General features: G+C 42.5%; 3 protein-coding genes across 7 annotated transcripts in view; 1 reads left to right on the top strand and 2 right to left on the bottom strand.

Moving 5' to 3' along the window:
* rargb (retinoic acid receptor, gamma b) overlaps positions 1 to 11,140 on the top strand; it is a 48,752-nt gene extending 37,612 nt beyond the window's left edge. For all 4 annotated transcript variants that reach the window (XM_006808781.3, XM_035915859.2, XM_035915858.2 and 1 more), the window contains 7 exons: positions 5,595 to 5,743; positions 6,971 to 7,112; positions 7,214 to 7,377; positions 7,532 to 7,708; positions 7,890 to 8,094; positions 8,284 to 8,442; positions 8,823 to 11,140. In XM_006808781.3, the coding sequence (XP_006808844.1) occupies positions 5,595 to 5,743; positions 6,971 to 7,112; positions 7,214 to 7,377; positions 7,532 to 7,708; positions 7,890 to 8,094; positions 8,284 to 8,442; positions 8,823 to 9,142 (1,316 nt within the window). In that variant the 3' untranslated portion in view covers positions 9,143 to 11,140. The remainder of the gene's footprint in view (positions 1 to 5,594; positions 5,744 to 6,970; positions 7,113 to 7,213; positions 7,378 to 7,531; positions 7,709 to 7,889; positions 8,095 to 8,283; positions 8,443 to 8,822) is intronic.
* Positions 11,141 to 12,340: 1,200 nt separating this feature from the next.
* calcoco1b (calcium binding and coiled-coil domain 1b) lies at positions 12,341 to 18,707 on the bottom strand. Of its 2 annotated transcripts, none has more exons than XM_087840706.1 (14): positions 18,529 to 18,707; positions 17,856 to 18,004; positions 17,667 to 17,769; positions 16,192 to 16,394; positions 15,892 to 16,092; positions 15,641 to 15,789; positions 15,490 to 15,559; positions 15,083 to 15,337; positions 14,857 to 14,982; positions 14,484 to 14,579; positions 14,122 to 14,209; positions 13,862 to 13,989; positions 13,060 to 13,142; positions 12,341 to 12,893 (listed from the first exon to the last, which is right to left on the bottom strand). In XM_087840706.1, the coding sequence occupies exons 2-14, from the start codon at positions 17,985 to 17,987 to the stop codon at positions 12,866 to 12,868; spliced, it is 1,662 nt and encodes a 553-aa protein (XP_087696832.1). In that variant the 5' UTR covers positions 17,988 to 18,004; positions 18,529 to 18,707; the 3' UTR covers positions 12,341 to 12,865. The 2 variants fall into 2 exon arrangements, with proteins under 2 accessions (XP_087696832.1, XP_006808842.2); XM_006808779.3 differs by having other exon boundaries at positions 13,862 to 14,031; positions 18,529 to 18,706.
* Positions 18,708 to 19,508: 801 nt separating this feature from the next.
* On the bottom strand, positions 19,509 to 22,843 carry smug1 (single-strand-selective monofunctional uracil-DNA glycosylase 1). Its single transcript, XM_006784304.3, has 2 exons — positions 22,263 to 22,843; positions 19,509 to 21,042 (listed from the first exon to the last, which is right to left on the bottom strand). The coding sequence occupies exons 1-2, from the start codon at positions 22,584 to 22,586 to the stop codon at positions 20,497 to 20,499; spliced, it is 870 nt and encodes a 289-aa protein (XP_006784367.1). The 5' UTR covers positions 22,587 to 22,843; the 3' UTR covers positions 19,509 to 20,496.
* Positions 22,844 to 23,595: the final 752 nt, after the last annotated feature.

Genomic DNA, 23,595 nt, shown 5'->3' with positions numbered 1-23,595 from the left:
TCGCCGGAGCCCTCAGGACAAAGTCGAGTTCAATGAGACGTGTGATGGAGGCCGGCTCAGCCAGGCTGCAGGTCCTACAGGGCATGTACCACACACAAGGAACGGCTGCAGTGTCACTTTTACTCTTTATATGCGATTGTTTTTATTTAAGCTGCTTCAGCATGTGGTTACTTTGTTTTCATTTACATGTAGCTGTTAATACAGAATGGTTAGGGCAGAAATAAAATAAATACATACATAGATACTTTATTGACCCCACAAAGGAAATTATTGTGGTACAGCAGGGCAAACAGCAAAATAGAACAGTCTACAATAATCTATTACAAGAAAATTGATTCCCTTAAAATTCAGCCAGTTGGCACATTTTTTTATGTTTTCCAGAAAATTCAGTGCACAGAGGAAAAGCAGGAAACCACACACACACACACACACACACACACACACACACACACAAATAAGTAAAAAGCTAATTATGAGTGGTGAAAAAGAAATTCCACAAACAAAGCAGTTACTATTGTTGCAGTTTAACTCACATCTGAAGGATTTTATCACTTCCTGCTGTAAAATCTGTTCACTTAAACAGCTAAAACCCGATTAAGCTTTCCTTTTCCTTTTTTCCCCTGTGTTTTTAAAGCCATGCTGGTCAGAAGATAGTTTGACAGTGTAGCTCTAGTAAACTTCTCAGGAGTGATATGTTGATTCCTGAGCTCTGACTCTCAGGCATCAGAGCTGATAAAGAAGAGCGGCTGCTGTTGTCTAAACAGAGATGTGCTGATCTGACAACAAACACCAAGGAAACAGGAAAGGAGGAAGATGGAAAAGACATGTGAAGGAGGAATATTGTAGTGCGACGCAGTCTGCAGAAGACAGGGGTCGAATTGTGTTGTAGCCTGGCTGTAAGTAGATGAAGTTTAGTTTAATGGCTCTCCTGTTCACAGCGATAAGCTACAGTGTGAAATATGTCATATGACAGGTTATATTTATCGTTTTTATTGCATGTGAATCTCTGTGCAGTAGTTGCGTTACAGCAGCTGATTAAGCTGATTCACACGAGGCGTGTCGTGCCTTTTGAGTCCAGCAGCGGAGCGGAGTGCTGATTGATGTTGTGACATACTCGGGGGTGAGTTGCAGGTTAAGAAGAGAGAGGGATTTTTTTCTTTTTCCCAAGCCGAAGCTCTGAGGCTGAGCTCAGTTCAGGGTGATGACAGCTGCCGACAGTTTTGGCTCCTCTCCTTCTTTCTCCACGCCAGGTAAAAACCCCACTCCCCCTCCCTCTCTCGCCGCCTTCAGCCGAGCGTCTCTCGCCCTGTCTCCCTCCGTCATGTGTCTCTGAGTCACGTCCCTCCTCACCTGCTCTCACCACCTTCAGACACTGTCAGTCACTACCTCTCTCCTGGCGCCAGATGCAGCTTCTCCGTTTCAATGGGAGCTGTTTTTCCACTGGTTCTCTCAAGGCCACTTTTACATTGACAGTGTTACTATATAAACAGAAAACAGCGATCGGGTTGCAGCACCACTCATCCAGCGCCGACTCCTTCACTTCCACCTCTCACACCTTTGCTCTAATAACCCAAAATTGAACGCACACTATTACAAAAAACACCCAGAAACTCAAATTCTTGTATCTGTTGCTTTAGAAGTAATTATCTGCAGCCTTTTCTTTTGAGAGGAAAGCAAGTAGAAAGAGACTATTGTCACTAGTCTGGTTTTCTGACCTGGGTGAATACATATGAAATCATTTTTTACAAATACAATAGCTGCTATTGTGTGTCTGTCACAATAACCCCGAATCCCAAGTTGCTCTTTTTCTAGATTTTCCATTTAGTTTTGCATCAGAAGAAGAGAAGCAGCAAATCCATGCAGATGAAAAAGCTGGAAGCTGCACGTTGAGACGTTCTTAAAGTCACACAGAAGACAATGCAAAGTGAATCCTCATGTTTATTCATTGTTACTGTATGCAGCAGTGCAAAGCACCCGTCTTTTTTTTATCTCAAAATCCTTGTGTCTCCGTATACATTCATATTTGATATATACATCCTTTATTTATCTGCCCATAAAAAGCAGGAACTAGGAACTTATTATTCATCACATATCAGAGTCCAACTATTAACAACTATTGGCTGCTAATTTAAACATAATTTTTAAAAACCTTGTTTAGTGAGTAAGACATACAAACAATCAGTAATTTATACATCCTGTTTTATTTCTGACTTACTGTTTTGCAGTGTAAACATAATACAATGTTTCATTCATTTTAGTTAATTTATGTTTTGCAGAACAAAGAAGTTGACAGCACAAAAAATCCCGCTTGTAAGCGTTCGAGTTTTTGGTACCTACCCCATTGTTTGTGGGTCTGCTGAACCCACAACATCACTGGGTTTTAAAGACAATACAACTGTAACAGTTTCTTTAAAAAACACTTGCAGACTTTAGTAAGCCTATAATTTGTTACATTTTTTAACTTTTTGTCTCTGCTGGTTTATGTTTTGTCGTTATTTATCGTTGAATGGAAAATTTTAGAAAGAAGGAAAATGGTAGTTGAGTCTACTTGGGCACTCAGACAACAGGAGAGCAGAAAGGAAGTGGAAAAACAAACTGCAAGTGTTTTATGAAATTTTAAGACATTTTCCAAACAAATATCAGGAGACTGCCGAGGCCTCGAGACCTGATTTCTACTCGTGCCAGTAGAATCATCTTCGGTTCAATTTGGTTTTATTAATATAGCATCAAATCAAAACAAGAGTTCTTCCGGACAACCGATTCTTAACCCCATTACCTTTGTCTTTCCAAGTATCTCTCCTGCACTGTGACAGCTTTCTAAATATTCCTCTTGATAAGATCTCACTTCTCAGAACTAATGCTACAATGAACAATAATGAGTCACCCACTCTTACCTTAACGGCTGTTTTTCATAACTGTGAGCCTGTTTCACTTACCGCCCCAACAACATGTTATCATCCCCCTTCGTCTGTAAATGGTCCATTCATTTTAACGACTCTAAATACTTATTTAGTCTCATAGAGGGTGCTAGCCTACTTTAAACATGCAATTGTATGCCTTCTCATTAAGAAAAGAAATCTTGACCTTTCTTATTCGTCAAACTTTAGATCAGTCTCTGCCTATACCTCTCTGTTAGTTTTGGAGAAAGTGGTTTTCCACGATATTGGTGAGGTTTTTCCTTTCTGGCTTTAAACTCCATCACAACAGAGAATCTGCTCTTGTAAGCTTTTGATAACCACTTGTGTATTTCGGGTGGTTCTGGTAATACTGCTGTGCTCACCAGTACATCCAATACAATCGATCTCATTTCTTAAACTATGCAAAAAAACCTGACATGATTCACTTCTCACGCCTCTTTAACATCGAGCTGATATTATATCCCAAAGAAAGTTTTGGGAAAAACTTCCAACTAAAGTTAAACGATTTCTTTCAATCAACACCTGAGAGAAAATCATTCGTGCCGTTATTGCATCTATTGCATTTTCTACTGTGTTTTCCTCTCGTTGGGTTCAAAATCTATGTGTAGTTTCACACGCTAAGAGTTTAAAGCAGGTTGGGAACACACACAGAAAGTACACAGCAAACCTTTTTCTTTCATTCTTTCATTTACAATTCCCACAAGTCTATCAGCCGTGAGTGCAGTGAATACAAATGTGCAGGGAGATGTGCAGAGTGTGCTCAAAGAAAATATGTTTTCACAATTTCTTCACATAAAAGAAGTCAAGATCACTGAGTACAAAGCTGAGAAAAAGTCATTGAATCATTTTTTTTAGTAAACAATAAAAAATCCGACACATCAGAGCAACACACAGAGGTGGAAAAAATACAGAAATGAATACTGCCTGCATCATTTGTGATCTTTTCTTTTTTAAGAAAAGGGACTAACGAGTCACAGCAGTGTGTGACGATACAGTGTGTTAAAGAGACCTGCAAACCTGTATTTACTATAAACAAGTTAACAGTAATAACAGTAATAATGTTGAACGATGAGATGCTGGTAGTGTGCAGTGATTCTGGTTGGTGTGCTTTGTATTGCCACGTCAGATTCATTGTGTTACTGAAAGAGACTCTTACACACTCGTCTACTGACTGATGACACACTTCCATATAACAGTGGCAAAACCAATGCAGAACATCACACCAGCGCTCCAAATTCACCAAAGTGATTAATGGCAGGCTGAGTGGTCACTTTTTAAATAACACCGTGTCGAACACATTCGTGAGCTCCTCTAGTTAGCAATACTTTCTTCAGTCAAGGTCAAAGTTAAATAATCAGGATTTCATTTAACCACTCGGCCACTGGGAAGTTTCTGTCCTGAAGCTCACCTCCTTTCCCCCTCCTCTTTCTTTCTCTTTTCATTTTTTCCTCTACTTTTATTAGATTATTCCTTTGTGCCTTTGCCCCTCTGTTTTTTGAAACCTTACCGCTCTTGTTAAGGACAGAGCGGGGGTTCAGGTTGGGGTTGCAGTGTTTGGGGTTGGGGCAAGACATTTGGTTCAGTCCTGTGCTACCCATTGAAGGTGACAGGAGGGGCTGTGACTTTGGGTTTTTGACCCCAGATTCTTTATTTTTACTAGGAAGGGATCCAAGGATGGAGCTGTTGATGTGAATAGCTGCCCAAGGTGACTGGATCCCAATAAAGAGGCCGTCACCCTGGCTGGGGGCCTCCTTCCCATCCGAGACACAACGTTTATAGGCCTGCTTATGAGCCTGGGCTACTATTAAACCCTGTCCGGCCTGCACTGAGGAATTTAGGGCCAGGAAACAAGAGAGTGGGGGTGGGAATGGGCAGAGAGAGGTGAAGTTGGGGTGAGTGAAGGTGAAAGTTGAAAGGCACGTTCGAAAGGAATCTGCTTGTTTCGTAGTCGTCGCCTTTAAATGCGTACCAGGCGTGTTGCGGTTTTTGCTCTCTGACTGCAGCGCGAGGAGGCGCGGCTGATTAAACGCGTCATTGTATCCATTTTGTATCATTTGTTTTGAGCGTTTTCACATGCGGCAGAGGAATGGCATTGCCTGGGGTCAGCATATGGTGTTATACAGTGTGCAGTTTTCTTTAGCGCGACAGTGAGAAGGAACATAAGGAGACAGCAGAGTCTCATAAACATCTCATCTCTGTTTGTTCACATGGGGCTAGGGACGACCTTTCAAATAAAAATGGGAGCTTACACACACTCGTACACACACACACAAACACACAAAAAATTCAGATGCCAGTCAAAAATTCAACAGCGGTATCTCACCTTCCCCCACACTCACCAGTAAATGGAAAAGCCAATCAAATCTCAGCTGCCAATCAGATTTTTATCAGCAGGGCCATCTGGCCATCAGCTAATTGTGTCTCTTTTAAGTCCCTGTCAGTCAGCAGTGCCACCCCTCCTCCCTTTTCTCTTAAAAATGTCTGCCTTTGAGCTTGCCTTCTGGCTCCGAGGGGTGGCCTGCGTGGGGTTGGGGGGGTTGTTTGCTGACCACTCTTTCTGTTAATCACTTTGTATTAGCTTTCATCAAAGTTTCAAAGACTTTAAGAATAAATATAAAGATGCTCTGAATTCATAAGAGTACTCAACTGTTTCTCCATTCTGTGCTTTTTCCGCAGCCGTGGAGACCCAGAGCACCAGTTCGGAGGAGATGGTGCCAAGCTCTCCTTCGCCGCCTCCTCCTCCTCGCGTTTATAAGCCGTGCTTCGTGTGCCAGGACAAGTCATCTGGTTATCACTACGGAGTGAGCTCCTGTGAGGGCTGCAAGGTAAATGAAGTTGGAGATACACGAGGAGTTTACAGGACGTGTAATGTGAACAGCTGAGGTCCCCTGAAAAGAAAGGCAGACAGATGTGCACAGAGATGTGCTTGCTGTCGCTGAGCTGCCCTCTAGTGTATCCATACGTAACTGCACATGATTAAAGCTACAAATGAACAGTGTGCTGCTGTTTGTGACAGGCAAATGGCTTCTTTTGGCTATAAGTAAGTATAACCTAAAAATGTCTTCAGAACTTGTTTGTTTCAAGTGAAACAAGATATCTGCTCCAGTGGTCTGATAACAATTGCTGCTCCACAGTGCTGTGCTGTTTGAGCCATTACTCTTGTGGTAGCTGTGGCTCAGGAGGTAGAGCAAGTCATCCACTAACTGGACAGTTGGTGGTTTGATCCCTGGCTGCTCCAGACTGCTTGCCTAAGTATTTTTGGCAAGATACTGAATCCCAAGTTGCTCCAAATGTGTTAACCAGAGTGTGAAAGAACTTAGAGTCAGAACAAAAAAGTGCTTGTGGGAATGAAACATGTTGTTTAAAGAGCTTTGAGCGCTCAAATAGAGTAGAAAACCAGTCCAGGTCCCATAGCACTATGACACATACAACTACATTCGGACAATTTATTTCTTTTACCCTTGGCTACCTCTCACGGTTCCACACCCTGTAATCACTGCTTATTAAACACTTACCGTCACACTAACACATCCAGAATCACCTCAACTCAGTTCACCGACCTGGAGCCTTGTTGATGTGAGATGACTGATGCACCGCTCCACTGCCCACCTCCGCGTTGTATCAGCTAACTCATGTAGCCACCTACAGTATGAAGTTGGCTGGTTAATGCTTTAGACTCTCCTGCTTTTTAATCCAAAGTACTTTTAATGCTGCTGGCTGCTGTGACACGGTGTTCATTTGAAAAGTGTAGTTCAACTGAGAAGCCAGATTTTCTTGCCTGTGTCGATGTCGTGGGATTTTCTAAATTCTGATGGGCTTTAGCAAAAAAAGCAATCATGAAAAATACATATGCCAGTTTTTCTTTCAGCATCTACTTGGGATCGATATCTGCTATAGTTCTGTGACATCAGAAGATTAAATTATTTAGGCAGTCTTTGCACTGATCTACTAAATAGTACCAAATCCTGACTAACAACAGTAGCTTTTTTAAGTTTTTTATGTATTTATCGTGTGGCATCCATGTCCAAGACATTTTCCTGTGTCTGTTTTAGGGTTTTTTCAGGCGCAGCATTCAAAAGAACATGGTGTATACGTGCCACAGAGACAAGAACTGTCAGATCAACAAAGTTACCCGCAACCGCTGCCAGTACTGTCGGCTGCAGAAGTGCTTTGAGGTCGGCATGTCCAAAGAAGGTAAGCGTCTCAGATATTATGGGCTGTCGGTGTGTCGCTATCGAGCAAAAAGCAAAAGGAGTTGTGTCTTTTCCTCATCTCGTGCACGTGTTTCCCGGTAGCGGTGCGTAACGACAGGAATAAAAAGAAGAAGGACGTGAAGGAGGAAGTGGTGCTGCCCGAGAACTACGAGCTAAGTGGAGAACTGGAGGAGCTGGTCAACAAAGTCAGCAAAGCTCACCAAGAGACCTTCCCGTCTCTGTGCCAACTAGGAAAATACACCACAGTGAGTCTTTTTTTTTAGCACATAATTGTATCCACTTCTCGACACTCGCGCTCCACTTAAGCTCACCGCTTTGCAGGAAGGACAAACACTCTGTGGAGTTTGCACAGTCACACAGAAAAAAAAAAAAAAAACTGTCCTTCTTTCTCTCTCCCAGAATTCAAGTGCTGACCACAGAGTGCAGCTGGACTTGGGCCTATGGGATAAGTTCAGTGAGCTCTCCACTAAGTGCATTATAAAGATTGTGGAGTTTGCCAAGCGGCTACCAGGCTTCACTACGCTCACCATCGCTGACCAGATCACCCTCCTCAAATCTGCATGTCTGGACATCCTGGTACTAGCGCCACGTTCCTATTACTCCTCCCCTTTAATCGACTACACCTCCACATCCCTAAGCTATTCTCTATTTGTCACGCTGCTTTGTGATTCTGAACAGCTCCCGTGAAATAATTTCAACGTGAACTTCTGTCTAGAAATTTCTGGTTTATGCCTCATCATATTCTTCCCCTGCTTAGATGCTGAGGATATGCACTCGCTACACACCAGAGCAGGACACGATGACCTTCTCAGATGGCCTGACTCTAAACAGGACCCAGATGCATAACGCCGGCTTTGGCCCGCTCACAGACCTGGTGTTTGCCTTTGCCGGTCAGCTGCTGCCTTTGGAGATGGACGACACCGAGACGGGGCTGCTCAGCGCCATCTGTCTCATCTGCGGAGGTAAACTTGGGTCATTGTTCGGCGTCTGTTTGCATCGTGTCCGCTTGCAGTCGTGGAATTATTGATGGAAAGGAAGAGACATCAGTGTACGGTCACAGTTTAGCAGTCAGTCGGTAGCATGAAGGCTGTAACAGTGTCTCGCTTCCTGTCATTGTTTTGCTGTGTCCGCTCTCTTCACTTCACTCCTAGACCGTATGGACTTGGAAGAGCCGGAGAAGGTGGACAAGCTGCAGGAACCACTGCTAGAGGCTCTGAAGATCTACACCCGACGCAGACGCCCGAACAAGCCTCACATGTTTCCCCGAATGCTGATGAAAGTCACAGACCTCAGGGGAATCAGCACCAAAGGTTAGCTTGTTTTTTTCATCTCAGTGTCAAAGCTCAACACGCATAAGTACTGAAATATCTTTTCAGATTTGTATTTTTTGCTCAGATTAGCTCAGGCTGAAAGCAGTTAGCGGTTAGGAAAAGACTGATGATGCTGGTCTCAAACTAGGCTCCTATTGCTTGTTAGGCTTAAATAAAATAAATGTTGCCTCAAAGCAATTTCGAAACATTTAACAGACATTACCATAAATTCATGCTTGGAAGAAAGGTCTGCCAGACAGAATATACCTATATGTGCATGTTTGAATGATTTCTTTAAATTACATGACTCCTGTCTGTTAGCATGTGACGTTCTTTGTTTCTTTATACCTACGAGTAAATAAACGTCCATGTGTTTGCAGGTGCAGAAAGAGCCATCACACTAAAGACAGAGATCCCCGGCCCCATGCCTCCCCTGATCAGGGAGATGCTGGAGAACCCGGACTCCTTCGAGGACAGCAGCGACTCGGGCGACAGCGGCGCAGCTGCTCCCCCTGCCATTCAAGCCATCAAGCAAGAGGACAAGGCCACGTACGAGTCAGCCTTCGAGGAAGAAGAGGAGGAGGAAGAGGACGACTATTGGGACGAGGAGAAAGAGCGAGGGGCAGAAAGCGACGGAGAGGCGTGGGGGGAGGCGGCAGCGGGCGCGCAAAAGAAAGGCGTGACAGGGAAGACGCAGTGAGACCGAGAAAGAGAGACACAAGACGACACCGCTGCCTCGCACGGATTCGCCGAGCGCCGCCGCCGAGCAACGTCAGCTCGTAGAAACCTCACAGATTAAAGCTCTTAAAACGGCGTTTCGCACAGCACATATCCGTGTATACTGTACATACTGACTGAAAGGAAAATGTGTTCAATTCATAGTAGCAAGTGAGGAATTTGGAGACGCAAAAGCACTACATTTCAGTGGATTGATGAGGGCACAGTTAAAAAAGAAAATCACAGTGCCAGAATGTTTAAAAGATATATATATATTAAAAAAAAAAAGGTTTTGTCCGCACAAAGACAGGAAAAACAGTTGTTGAGAGACAAAAAAAGCACTCCTATCTATTAAGGGCTATGCTTTGTATAAAATTGACGGTAAGAGTACATTGCAGCGACAGAACTCCACAGATGTCTTCTCAGAATTACTTTTATTACTATTCAGAGATATGCTACTTATTTTTTCATTGTATGGTTTTTATAAGCATGTACACATTACTGTTTTGTCTTTTGTTTGTTTGTGGGACCTCGTGTTGCTTTTTTTTCTTGTGTATATTTTCACGCTCAGTCCTCGCATCTGACTGGACATTTGTGCTTTTTATCGTATGCGTTAGTTTTATCGGACAGTGAAGCAATAGCAGAAGAAAAGAGGAAAACAAAAAGGAAAAAGAGCGATAGCTAAAGAGTCATGGGAGTCATGAGCAGGACTCAAACTCTAAGTGTGATCATTCAGGATTGGTGATTGGCTAATCTGAAAGAAATGCAAGAGGACTTCAGCTTTAATTCAAACCCGGGTGCTTGTGGGCCAAATAATAAAAATGTCAGAAATGCGGGAAAACATATCTCCAGTTGATCAGGGCCACGCTTCACCTGTTTTTACAGTATTTCTTTTCTTTTCCATCAGACGTTCTTCTTTCACACAGGTTAGGAATCATTAAAACTTTCAGTACATGCACTCGTTCAAACAACCAGGTACAGTTAAGCCATAAGATTTTCTTCCTGTTGTTTTAAAGAAAGCAAAGACTCAGCCAAGCAAACACAAGCATTAAAAGCCGTTTACATCACAGAAACCTCAGATGTGTGTGCGTGAGCGTGTGAGTGTGTCCCAGTAACACGTTACATCACTGCCATCATCCACATGAGTGAGTGTCCAATTATCAGCATCTGTAAATGTGTATAAAATGGATTTTGCAACTAAAAATGAAAAAAAAAAAACATTTTCTTTAGGTTGGAGAAATCCCTCGCACGTACACTTGTTTTGGGACTGCTCGAGTTCTGGCCAACAACCGTCCGACACAAACAGGCACTGAGTGACTGAGTGGGGTTCTCATGTGCGCTATGTTGATAAAGACAGAAGCGTGTTAAATAAGAAAGGCCCACCAAGTTTGCTCCTAAATTTGGTAATTTTGCTGTTTTATTGTGAAAACCTTAGAACCAAACAACCGTGGGAAAGGACAGAACACACCTTGCACACGATCAGCCCGACTCAAACTGTTCGGCATTTAAAAGTATTTCTGTTTCATATAACCATGATAGTTTGGAACAAGTTTTTTCCTTCTTTTATTTGTTTTAAAACCTTGTTCGTTTTTTCTGGATTTGAGCTGGTGCAGTTTAAAAAGAGCTCTACACACGAGTACGGCATTTAAAAAAGATCAAATATGGATTTTACGTTACATTTGGACAAAACATTTACAATGCTTACCGCTTTTATTAAGGTCGTTGTCTCTATCGTTTTCAGGGATTCAGGTTCCTCATGAGTTTTAATTCAACTTGACTTGATATCAAAATAGCTTTGATGGCTCTGACATCCATGCACTCACACACACACACACACGGAAATCCAAAAACTGGGTTGATATGTTTTTGTCTTTACATTTTTATGAGAAGTCAATACTATATTTTGCTGTTTGGGGGCTCGTGATTTGTTATTTGTTGTTTCTTGTATTTTGATAAATGCTCTTTTTGTTCTCAGACCTTATAGCGTCTCCACTTGTCATCTTCTTTGAAATCCCTTTACACATCTTTGAACCAAGCAGCCACTCATCTTTTAACACTCACATACTTCAGTGTGACCTGGGCCAAGAATTGCCCGATAATAAGTGTCTGACATTAAAGAGCAGGGATGGTGTATTTTTAGCTTTTCCATCAGCGTCTAGTATTTTTCCGCATGCTATCGCACAATATCATGTCCTGTTTCACTTGAGACTTGAAAACATAACAGCCACAATGATTTAAGTATGTTCTAATCTGTTATTGTCAAGATTAATGCTACATTTAAAAAAATGCTTGTCATAAACTAGTCTGTGCATTGAAAGCAGCGGTAGGAAATGTTGCATCTGCAGGACTGGTATACGTTTTTCCTGCACACACTGAAGTGGCAGTTCAGGCTCTTTAATGACCTGATGACTTCCCACAACTCCTCTTTTAATCTAGTTTGGCTTTCACTTTAATCTCAGCTCAGAATAAACTGAATCGAACTGATTTTTGCAGATTTGGAGTCTGCGTCAAGTCACCCTCTGACCTCTGTTCCTTATGCACGCCACAGATGATCACTCCTATGTTGTCCTTCTGCTTCACTGTTTCAACAGCCAGCAGGTATTTGTCTCTGTCAGGGTCCCCCTTGACCTCTGTAACCCCTGTCATGCACGGCTTCATAGTTTCAAGGTTCCCTATAACCATCATTCTCCTTGATATCAGCCACAGTGGTGTATCTGAAATCGGTAGCAATTTATAATAATGTCAAACTACTAAGTTTTATTAAGGTAGGAAGTGCTTAAGTCATCATTTACATGGCATTATAATATATAATTATTATGATTATTATTAGCAGTGATGTGGTAGCAGTGAAGGCTGTATATAGCTACACAGCTGTCATTGCTGTACATGGTGTAACAGTAACACATGGATAAACATCTGTATTTATCAAAGACATACTAAGGAGAGGTAATGTTAAATGATGAATTAAGTGCTTACTAATACTTATACTTAATACTGTGACACTATTATAAAGTGCTACCTTGAAATCTGTCTGAAGAGATACGACCTGGAACAGCATCAGTGTTAAACCATTTCTGAACAATGGTATTAAGTTGTCAGAGAACATTTTTGCACATTTCTGGGTCACTTTAGGAAAAATCATCAAATGTCACGGTGAAATAATGACGTTTAGGCACAGCACTCACCTGGTATTCATTATTATGTTTTATTAAAGAGCACCATTGAATAACAAACCTTTACCTGAACTGCACCAAACGAGCCAGGAGCAAAGCATTTCGCACTTGACTGTGACCCACACCCACACACTTGACACACTTTGTGCAGTCACACTCACATGCAGAGCCCGGGGGGGGGGGCTAGTGTGTGCAACTGATATCTCACAACAGCTGTGACACAGACACCTAATAATGAAATAAAAGTTCGAAAATACGAATCTTCATCTAAAAGTTCGGAAAACAAAAATTCAATTTGCACTTAAAATTTATCCTGAGTGTCACTAAGTTTGCATCAGAATTAAAACCACAAACAGCATAAAACAACAGCGAAAATTAGCCCACTTAAGACTTGCAAATTCCTAAACGACACTCATGAGGTAAAAGCACAATACCCTTTGTGACGGGGACTTTATATAGGTCTCAAGTGTTCTTATGACCCATATAAAATAATACCGCAGTGGTACACGGGAAACCTGCCATCCATCCCTGTGTTACCACATGGGGGAGTCAGCCAGCTCACTGCAGAGGCAAAGAGAGTTGAAAGTTTTAAGCAAAGGTAAATAATTCCACAGTTCTCCTTCTCGCTTAGCATGACCGTCCTATTATTTTATTCAGTCTTATTTTCAGCTGTGGCGGAGAAAAGACGGCGTGTGAAGTGTAACTGCTGGAAAGCCAGCCGTGTCACCTGAGGACGGGGTTGATGAGCTCTGGTAGGATCAGTTTCTTTCTTTCAGCAGCGGAGGGTTCACGCTGCTCCCTTTCCTCATCCTGGTTCAACAGACAGAGGCAGAAATGCAGGTGAGCAGTGGGTCTGTATCCACCCAGAACACTTGGACACTTGGGTTTCAAAACGGAAATATAGTGTGGTACTCATTTTACTTTCATCTTATTTTCTGTGGTGTAAAAGAGCTCTGAGAAATTACATCCAAATAGTCTTTAATGAGCGATTAGTACCCAGTAGAGCGCAGTAGATGAAATAAATAAATAAATCTAATCAGCATTCGAAGAGATCATCTTTTGCCTTTTTAAAACCGCTAGTTTAGGATTAAGTGAGGGTCAAATAATCTGGTGCAGGACTCATTTTTGTGAGAGAAAATAGTTCTTCATGACTCTGACTGTATGCAACAACAGAAATGCCTCAAACGTTTGTGCTAATAATCCGTATCAAATATCATCTAAATTATACTGCAAAATGCAGTTATTTGTTGGAAACCACTTCAAATATGAGGAAGTTGTCTTTAAGGAATTGAAATAAGCTCATTACACAAGCCAAAAATGATTAAATGGATTAGTTAGGAGACATGTTGTGACGATGGGCGCTCTCAGATGATACACTTTAGACACATTAGACTTTGTCTAAACTCTAAGACTTTAGTAGTTGGTTTCCAACAGGCAGCATTAAACTCACCTGTGAAACAGAAATTGCAGACTAATTTGGCCAGCTAGTCAAATATATCCCTACCTAGGTGTATCAGTCCTGGGTTTACCTGTGTGTCAGAGGCTGGTGTGTCTTCTTCCTCGCTCTGGATCTGTATCTCAGGAGGAATCTCAGCTCTGTCGGGCTGCTTCAGGTCATTGGACGAGGAAACAAGTGCACAGACTGACCTGGAGGAAGCTGAGGAAGCACTCTCATCACTCGCAGGGGTAGAGCCAGAAGCTATATGAACCAGCACTGAGTCTTTATCTTAGTTTTCACTACAGTTCAATGAAATAGCAGCGTGGCATGCAAAAAGATCTTTTTACTTACATACGCACGTGGGAGCTGTACTGCTTGCTTCAGCTTCTGACACAATCCCTAATCTCTGCTCTAACTGATGGATGTAGTTCACCAAATCCTGCAAGGTTCAAATGACAAAAACACAGATTTGATCGGGAAATGAAGGTGATGAGAATGAATACCTAAACTAATCAGCAGTCGCTCTCTAAAATGTGTAACTGAGCTTGGGGGAAAAACACATTTTGCTGTGTTCTGTTGAGAAATGCCAGTTTAATTCATGCCTATCCTGTGAAGAGCAGAGCCAAAGCGCAGGGCTTAGCGTTCCTATACTGTTTCTTGTGGTAGATTAAAGAATCGTGAGCTGTGCTGTTGATCCGGTGTTGAATCCTTGCCTGGTTTTGAAGCTGTTCCTCCTCCCTTTCTTTCTGGACCTTTCTCAAACTGGCCCTCAGCTCCTGCAGCTCACGCTTCGCCTCACCCAGCAGCACCTACAGGGGGCAGCAACATTTATAATCCGACCGCCTGAACGCCCACCAATCTGATGGGTCTTCTCGTCTTCCCCGCTGTTCATCACATGTTGTCGTGAGGAAATGTTTGCTCACTGTTCATGGAAGCTTTTCTATTTGTGCCAGTATGTGAGTAATGAAAGAAGTCTGGCACAGCTCTCTGTACTGTAAGTTGAGCATCTCATGATGCAGAATTGTGGCACATAAGCAGTTATATTTAGAGCCGAACGGCGATTGCGATGTGCTTTGAGGCTCTTACTTTATTATAGTCTTTCTCTCTCCCGAGCTGCACTTCCAGTCTCTCCCTCTCCATCCTCTCCTCCTGGAGCCACTCTTCCTTCTTCTGCACCTCGCAGGCAAGATCTTGCAGCTTCTTTTTGTCAGTCTGCACAAAAACATGAAAACAGTTTAGTTTTTTTTGTTGTTTCTTCTGTTGTTTTTTGTTGTTGTTGTTTTTTACTTTGATGCATATTCTGCATCCTCACTTCTGCTGCATGTCTGTATGCCTCTCTCTCCAAAGCCCAGTTGGCCCTCTCCTCCCTCAGGAGGAGGTTCTCCTCAGACAGCTGCAGTGTGAGCTGGGCCACTTGGAGTCGGGCTTGGTGCAGGTCAGTGTGGGTGTGACCCTGTCGGGTGCTCAGGTCCCTCAGCTCCCTACGCAGGCCTTCTGCCACGTGGTCGCTGGCCTCCAGACGTTCCTGGAGCAGTCGTGCCTCGGCCAGAGCATCCTCATTTTCCATCTTCAGGGAGTCAAGGAGCATGAAGAGAAACAATGCGGGAGAATATGCCAGAAGAAAAGACAGGAAAACATCTGATTCTCGTCTGTTTTTAGTGAGATGATGGGTTATTGGCTTTTGTGTGTTATAGAGTGACAAGCTTCACAGCAGTTAACCTGCAGAGACTTCCTCTTCTCCTCATCGTGCTTCATTTGACAGGACATTTTCTTCACTCTTTCTTTCAGCCTGTGGTAACAAAAATAAATTCACTTTTCAGGCCAAAGTGGCTGGAAATTGACTCAGCTGACATGTGTTGCGAGGGCTTGCCTTTCCAGTTCCCTGTTTTGCTCTGTCTCTCGCTCAGCCAGAATCTCGACATCCTCCTCCAGGTCTTTGATGCGCTGCTCTCTTTCAGCTTTTTCAGCCGCAAGTTTACTCAGCTCAGAGGCCAGACTTTCTTGACTGTATTTCGCATCCTTTCAGTTGCATGGAGAGAAAAGAGAATACATCTTTTCATCAATTTTCAATGATCAGCTATCAGTGCGCCACTGGTGATCAGTGTGCACCTCGTGTTTCACCTCGATTGTCTTCAGCATCTCGCGGCTGTGTCTCAGGTTGCCTCTGAGCTCCATGATCTCCTCCTTCATTGCTTCTCTTTCATATTCCCATTCACTTCTTGTTTTTCTGCTGTTTTCTTTCTCATTCTCCATCTCCTTTTTTGCTACATCCAACGCTTGCTGCAGACCTCCTTGCTTTTTTAAGCACTCCTCCAGCCGACTCTGTGGACAACACAGAAAGAAATGACGAAGCATTTTCAGGCATATTTCTAATTCCTGTGTCAAAGATAATAAAAAGAAATAAACATTTTCTCTTCCAACCTGCAGCAGCTGAGCTCTGGGAATGACTAAGAGCAGCTCTTCTTCTCCATCCTCTGCATCTTCTTCTTCTTTCAGGGTCTCAAGCTCCTCAAGCGGCTTGGGTGCACAGAAAGTGAAGGGACGACTACGGGCACACACCTCTCCTATCTTGTCCACATACACAAATTGGTACTCTACAGTACCGGGGCGGGGCAGGTATGATGCTGTATCAAGAAGACATTTCTTATTATCCTCTAGTGCCTAAAATTAGCTGTCAGTTACTGTCAGTTACAGTTACAATAATGCAAAATAAGGCCCAAATACAAAAAAACGAAACTAGTGCAGTACATTCTCATTATAAGCTCCTAATGCTTTGCATAAATTAGTTTTATTTGATCACAGTGAAAACATTAAAAACAACAGCTAATCTTCTATGAAAGTGCACAGCAGCATCTTTTTTTACCGCCCTGGTATCACTTTGCTGTGGTGATGCAGCAGCGCACTCTGAGGTGTGTCTGTTACACAAGCCTAGAGCTCAGTCAGCAGACTGCCTGGAAACCCCAAATCCTTCCAGCAACTGCTGAACAACTGAAATTAAAACTTTCATTCTCTACATAGCTGGCAACAGGGAAAGCAGGTTGTTTTCCCCCAGGGTGTCAGGGACCACTGACGGGCGTAGTTGACTGTAGATTAAGACATCACTGCTGGGTGTGACACAGAGACAGACTGTATATGAGAGGTGGACATAACCACTTTGACATCCACATTTTGGGTTTTATCTGTCTGTTTATTTATTTGTTTGTCTATAGGTAGACAGAACAAGCAAAGGGTGGGACTGATTTAGAAACTGATATTTCAGTCATAACTTTTCAGCTACACCCTAAATGATCTTTTTTCCTCGAATGGGGCCACAATTTTCAAAATATTCACCATCCTGTGTTACAATTAAGAATATAAACCTATCTGGATACTGCATACTGAGACGTCTACAAAGTAGTTTTTCTTTGGTGAATCCAAAATCTCCCCCTGCTGGCTATTAGAAAGAATGCAGGTTTAAAGAGGACCCGTTATGCTTTTCCTCGTTCTCTGTCATACATAAACAGTGGTGGATATTAAAGTTTCAGATTTTTATGTCTGTAGTTGTATAGTAATCACTCTGAGATGAAATGATGTCAAGGTGAAGGGATATCTATCGTATTCATTTTTTGAGGCACACAGTTTTGGAGTTTAGTCGTTGTGCTTATGAGGGGCAGCCAATGAAAAGGAGCTAAAAAGGTTTATTTCAGACAGATGCTGAACTGAGGTGCTGCATCAGAGCCAGGTCTAACATCAATAAAGTTTATTATGAAATATGAATCTATGCTTACAGGAACAAACAAGCACACAGTATTTATCAAATGTGCAACCAGGGAGGACAGGGCAATTTTAGCCAGACAAACAAACAACAACAACAAAACAGACCATTAACCATCAGGAGCGTTTATTACAGTTCTTACCCTGGAAAGCTGCACAGAAGTCAACACTGGTTCCCTCTGTGTATCCTTCAGGAACAGTAGCCCATGTGTATGTGTAATACTGTTTGACTGAAGTCCATCCCATCTATAATAGGATAAACATACTCTATGTCATAAAGCACACAATGTGACTACCACGATGCAACATGGTGCTGTAGTTGGTGACCGTACCTCAAAAATTCCTATCCAGTCACTATTGCTCCACTGATGGTCTGAGGTCAGACTGTAGTGGCACTCCACCCTGGTTTGGGGGAAGTACACTTGCCCCACATTTCGAAACACCACCCTGGGCTGTTTGTCCATGACTATAGGGAGCTTTGCTGTTCAAGAAGAAAACATGCGAACAGCTGATGAAAGACGATAGCAGCATCGGTCCAGGAATGCAGCATGGTCATAACAGCGGTGATCTACGGCTCATCAGCTTGTTTACCTACTGAGGAGTTACATTATGCCATATAGCCTACAAAATAAACAGAGACCGAGAGATCTGGTTGGATCTCTTTGTCTTCGCATATAAGAACGACCAATCTATTTAAAGACTAATAGAAAGTCTTTCAAATTTATTTTTATTTATAAAAAGTCAAAGTTAGCTAATAGCTTTATACTAAAACATTTTTAATATATTTAATTCCAAAAAAACATAAATATCATATAATAATGGTACACATAATAACATAACAAATAAAGTTTTTACAGAAATGTAAAAAAACAAACAAATTGTAATCAATCTTCCCTCATGTATGCAGGCGTGACATTCAGCTAGCAACTCAACTCGTTCCCATTGTTAACAAGTCACCAGGTCAATCTTGGCCTAAATGCTGAAACTCAGTGGTGTTAATCTTACCTGAGTCTTCTGAAATGAACGCGATGGCTCTGCTACCTCATGCGGGACAGGAGCTGTGCATCAGTCTGTCGATACTGATGAGCAGGTGCAAGACTTTCACAACATCTCTTGAACCATTTGCAACCAGAGTAAAATTAGTGACACTCGCTGAGTCACGGGAGATGCAGTTCGTGAGTACACAGCTTCTCAACTGACACGGTGGAGCTGCGGACTTCAACTCCCATTACAATCACAGGACACGAGATCCTCTGGCTGGTGTTACTGCTGATTGCAGTTCTCAGTAGTGGCACGGGTGGGGGTGAGGAAATCATCAGAGCTTCACATTTATGTTAATAACAACTTCAGCGCACCCACCAGCCAGAAACCAGTGAGAAGCATAAAACCAGCAGTATCACAGCAAAGAGATTCTTTTTTTGTTTTGTTTTTAATATGGAAAATGAGGATATTCTGCACTTATTTTAATCTGATCTGATAACCCCGAACCAGTGATAAACACACATCGTATCCAAGTTTGTGTTTTTAAGCAAAGACTGCAAATCTAATATCTTGTACCTTCCCCCCCCCCCCCCCCCGTGATTGTGTAAGAATCATGTTCCCACTCTGAACACTTGATGGCAGTGTAGCTTCGGCACAAAGCCAAGAGAGTTGCATTTGTTAACACAAAGCACTAACGGAGCAGGTTTCATGTGAGCACTTAATTCACACACTTTCTCATGGTGGAAGAGTCTTTATGTAAAGAAAAACTATACAACGCAGGGAGGCTCTTATGGGATGTTTTCCTATTACCGTCAAATAATTTGATTTTAATTTTTAATATTATCCCTGCTGAGTCAACATACCTGTAGGTATGACTTATTCTTCTAAAAAAAAAAAGAAAGGAAGAAAGCTGCAGCTCATAAATTTGCATTTAGGTTGAAAAAAAACGCCGTCTCGTCTCTTTCAGGTTCAGCTCTGCCAGAGGTTTCTTCCTGTTAAAAGGGAGTTTTCCTTTCCACTGTCACCCAAGTGCTTGCTCAAATTTTCATTAACTCAGTATTTCAGTTAATGACAGATTACTTTTACAACTGGCATGTTTCAACAACCAGTTCCCTGCTAAACGTATGCCTTAACTGTCAGTATAACTTCATGTTTGCAGCATCAGATTTGATCAGCCAGCATTTATTTCAACAGTAAAATAAAATGTAAAATGAATAGTAAAATAAAAACAAAACTGAAACTGAAAATTCAGTGTGCAGACCCATAAAATACATTACCAAGCTAAACGAAAATTTAAAACAGAGCTATAAAACATGTCATAAAGAGCACCGCAGACTGATTCTGCCCATGTAATTATCACTGTTTGAATATATTTTTTGTGCAACATGACAAAAAGCTGTCTGTGTAGCCAGCTAAATGTTTCACTAAATTCTGGTCTTTTCTATTCCGATCTAATTTTGTGACCCTCGTTGATATTAACACATCAACACTGTCCTTTTATAGGAAATTCATAGGTCACATCTTAATTAGCTGATTAATATAAGGCCACATGAACTTTAATTGTAGGGTTCAGTTGTAGATGTAGCACTTGTCATACACAAAAAAAAAAATACAATATTGAATATACACATACACCCTGAGCACCGTACAGTCATTAGAAATATTTAAGGCTCCATATTTTAAAGCCATGCTGCAGCTTCTGATCACAGCAGGATCAAGACAAGACGTCTTGAAGTAATGCAGACAGACCTTTAGAGAAGAAAAAGCAGTTGCAGAGCAGATGTTGTTTACCGCATTTGTGGTAACAGATGTGGAAAAGCAGTAGTGTTACAGGTTCTCCTTGGAGCTACCAGCATGTGTTTGGACACACAGATGGAGCCATGAAGAGGTTAGTGAGTGTGCCCTTCTCAACAGTGCACCAAGCCATCTGGGAACTGAAAGATACACAGGAATGCCACACATCCTCATCTGGTGTTGGAGTGAATAGATTAATCATGACTGATTGGCGCAAGTTTTAATTAGAAGGGATAGAACACCAAGTTCCTGCAGTTTGGCTTTAGCTACATCCTCCCAGCCCTTATTAGCCAGCGGGTTCCTGGGCGATGGATGCATGATGCCCTCAACACGCACATTGACACCTGCAGCAGACAGGGCCCGCCGTGCCCGTTGCTCTGCCACCTTTCCTACACCAATCACCATGGAAACGTTCAGTGCCTCCACCACCTGGCACAGTGCAATGTCACACAGGCGCAGCAGGGCCTCCCGTTCAGCTGCGGGCAGCTCGGGGGGTGTTAAATTCTTCCCGCTGTCGCTCATGAAGATTAACGGGCACAGGTTGTGCACAAAGCAGTGCTGGAAGAAGACCGCCGGGTCACCGCACAATTTTCTGAAGAAGCCCCAAAAACGAGCGCCGCTCACTTCGCTCTGAGTGCAGGAGAGCCCCGTGATTCGTCTCTTTGGGTGCTCATTTTGTGGGCGGCCGACCTCCCCTGTGATCTTCAGCCAGTCGACAACTGACTTCACCTCACCAAACGGGACCTGCGCAAAGAGAAGCAGATTATTTAAAGCAGCTCTGAGGTCAGAGGGAGCCTGGGAGTCTTCATGATGCAACAGAGGGGTTTTTATCATCTCTCCATTTTGTGGCTCCTCATTTTCTCTGTCCCCGGTCCTCCTTGCAGCAACCCTGCATGCTTTCTCTACATGACGTCTCAATTCCTTAAATACATGTGGAGGAAACAGGATGGAGAGAGATAGGAGCTATAATAGAGGATGAAGAGCTGTATCCTTTACAGATGCCACAGCAGTTTAATATCCTCATCATACAGGAAGATGACTACCAATTGTCAGTTGGTTCAGTTATTTAAGATGATCAGCTCTTCTCATCAAACTTTCTGCCCCCTCACTGTTGTGTGTGCAATAATAAAATGTCAAAGTGGGCAACACTGGGAATTTTAATTAAAAGTAGCGTTAAATAAGGGTTGTGGTAATTACTGTTATAATCATGTAAGATCCTCAAATCCAGCATGAGGCCGTAATAAAACAATGGACTGACAATGCAGCTGTGCTAAACAACACATTTAATTAACATGCTGTAAAATGACAGCGTGTTAATTAATTGAAGGTATGCACAAGAGTATCTCTGAATAGGCTGAAGCTTGAAGCTGCAGAAGACCACACTGGGCACCAGTCCTGTCAAGTCTTCAGTTTGCATTGTTGCTTTAATGACTGCAGTGTACCCATCCTCTGGTGTGATGCTCTCATGTCAATATGGACCAAAATCTCGATTGTTTCCAGCATCTTGTTGAATCTGTGACACAAAGAATTAAAGCAGCTCTGAAGCCAAATTGGGGTCCGACCTGGTACTAGCAATGTGTACCTAATAAAGTGGCTAGCTAGTGTATATTTTGGTGTTAAAACTGTTAATATTGCTACATATTAGTCTTGTTTCATCACTTTGCAAAACAGTTGTGCCATACAAAGCAATTTTCAAGTTCCTGTCCTGTGACACCGTTTAATTAAATCTTAAATCATTCATCCTGGTGTGTGCTGCATTTAATAGGCAGTACCCACCATGTTGCAGGTCTCTGTTGCGACACCCCGCTGAAAACATGATAGGAGCGCCCCTTGCAGGCTGTCTCCTTAGTTTGTTTGCGTTAGCTTCCGCATTCACAGCCCTTTAAAACCTTTTACCACTGCAGTGCTCCTGTTACGGTCATGGCGATTTGGAAACTGTACTATGCCTCAAAATGTGTGCTCACCCCTGTCTGAGCCATTCCGAAAGGTCCGGGATTCATCCCCAAAAACAGGATCTTTTGTCCGGCCTGACAGTACTTCTCCACATAGCAGCGGTGGGTGTCCCAGGCGTACTCCAGCGGGTTGTAGATGTACCGGACAGGGTCGCTGAAGCGGAGGCCACGGAGGTGAGCGTTCAGCTCCAGTTCAGCCTGCAGAAACCTGGCAGAGGGGGTCTCATGAGCAGCATTAAAGCCCCGCTCCTTTGATTCACAGACGGGCACATTGTCCTCTCCGTCTCCACAAGCGACTTCACCGGCTTCACTCGCAGAAGAGTTTTCATTGAACATTTTTTTTTAAATTATTATATATGCTCCCATTTAAAAAAGCAGCAATAACTTTGCGTTTTCAAACCGATAAAGTACTGACCCAGGTTTTTGTTGTTGTTCGGGGTCTTTAACCGAGACTATTTTCTTCCTCTGCGTCTTTCAGTCACTTGATTCGAGTCGGCTGCTGCCACCTACAGTAACAATGGTGTTATTACAGCCACCAAAAAAGACAAGCAGTTATGACGATGAGAGATTATTATGAGATGAAACTCAAAGAATAAAATCTATAGAAGACTACCACAGCAGTAAACATGGTGGCAGAAGTATAAAAATACTTTGTAAAGTACTTTGTGGCAACATCAAACTTTTTAAACTGCTCCCCCCCCCAAAAAAAGGGTTCAATGTATAAAGCTAATTATTGAGAATGAAGTTAGTTTGAATGCTAGTGCAAAATAAATGCCCAGAAGTGTTTAAAAGATAGCAAAACACACTGTGGACTGATTAACACAAATACATTTAACTGAACAAGTGTATATATTTATATATACACACATGCCAACTTCATTAGGCACAACTGTTTCACTGTGCGTTAATGCAAATATATAATCATGCTAATCAAATGTCAGCAACTCAGTACATTTAGGCATATAGATGTGGTCGAGATGACCTGTTGAAGTGAAGTTGAGAGTGGCATGGTTTTTGGTACCAGACAGGCTGGTCTGCGGATTCCAGAAACTGCTATTAAACTGGGATTTTACCACACCACCATCAGAAGCGTTTACAGAAGACCATCTCTAAATGCACAACACGCCCTGCAGATGGGATACAACTCCTGTTAGCTAACAACAGGAAACGTAGGGAACAGTTCACACGGGCTCACTAAAACCGGACAACAGAAGACTGAAAACATTGCCTGGACTGATAATTCTCAGTTGCCACTGCAACATTCAGGTGGTAGGAACAGAGGTCAATAACATGCTCTACCTTTTGAACACCAGTTACAATGTGAGCATGAACAAATCACAATAAA

The sequence above is a fragment of the Neolamprologus brichardi genome, chromosome 5, assembly GCF_056152115.1.
Source record: "Neolamprologus brichardi isolate AB-2024 chromosome 5, ASM5615211v1, whole genome shotgun sequence".
Lineage (NCBI taxonomy): Eukaryota > Metazoa > Chordata > Actinopteri > Cichliformes > Cichlidae > Neolamprologus > Neolamprologus brichardi.
Note: the sequence above shows the minus strand (reverse complement) of the source record. Positions and strands in the feature narration are given on the sequence as shown.

Bases quoted from the DNA above. Each gene is read 5' to 3' on its own strand.
- calcoco1b (XM_006808779.3), bottom strand. From the start codon at position 17,987: ATGGACAAACAGCCCAGGGTGGTGTTTCGAAATGTGGGGCAAGTGTAC. The intron at 16,395-17,666 runs GTAAGAACTGTA...TTCTTGATACAG, and splicing joins CTTCTGTGCAGCTTTCCAGG to CATCATACCTGCCCCGCCCC. The intron at 15,790-15,891 runs GTGAAACACGAG...TGCAACTGAAAG, and splicing joins AGATGCTGAAGACAATCGAG to GATGCGAAATACAGTCAAGA.
- smug1 (XM_006784304.3), bottom strand. From the start codon at position 22,586: ATGTTCAATGAAAACTCTTCTGCGAGTGAAGCCGGTGAAGTCGCTTGT. The intron at 21,043-22,262 runs GTGAGCACACAT...CTCTTTGCGCAG, and splicing joins TCGGAATGGCTCAGACAGGG to GTCCCGTTTGGTGAGGTGAA.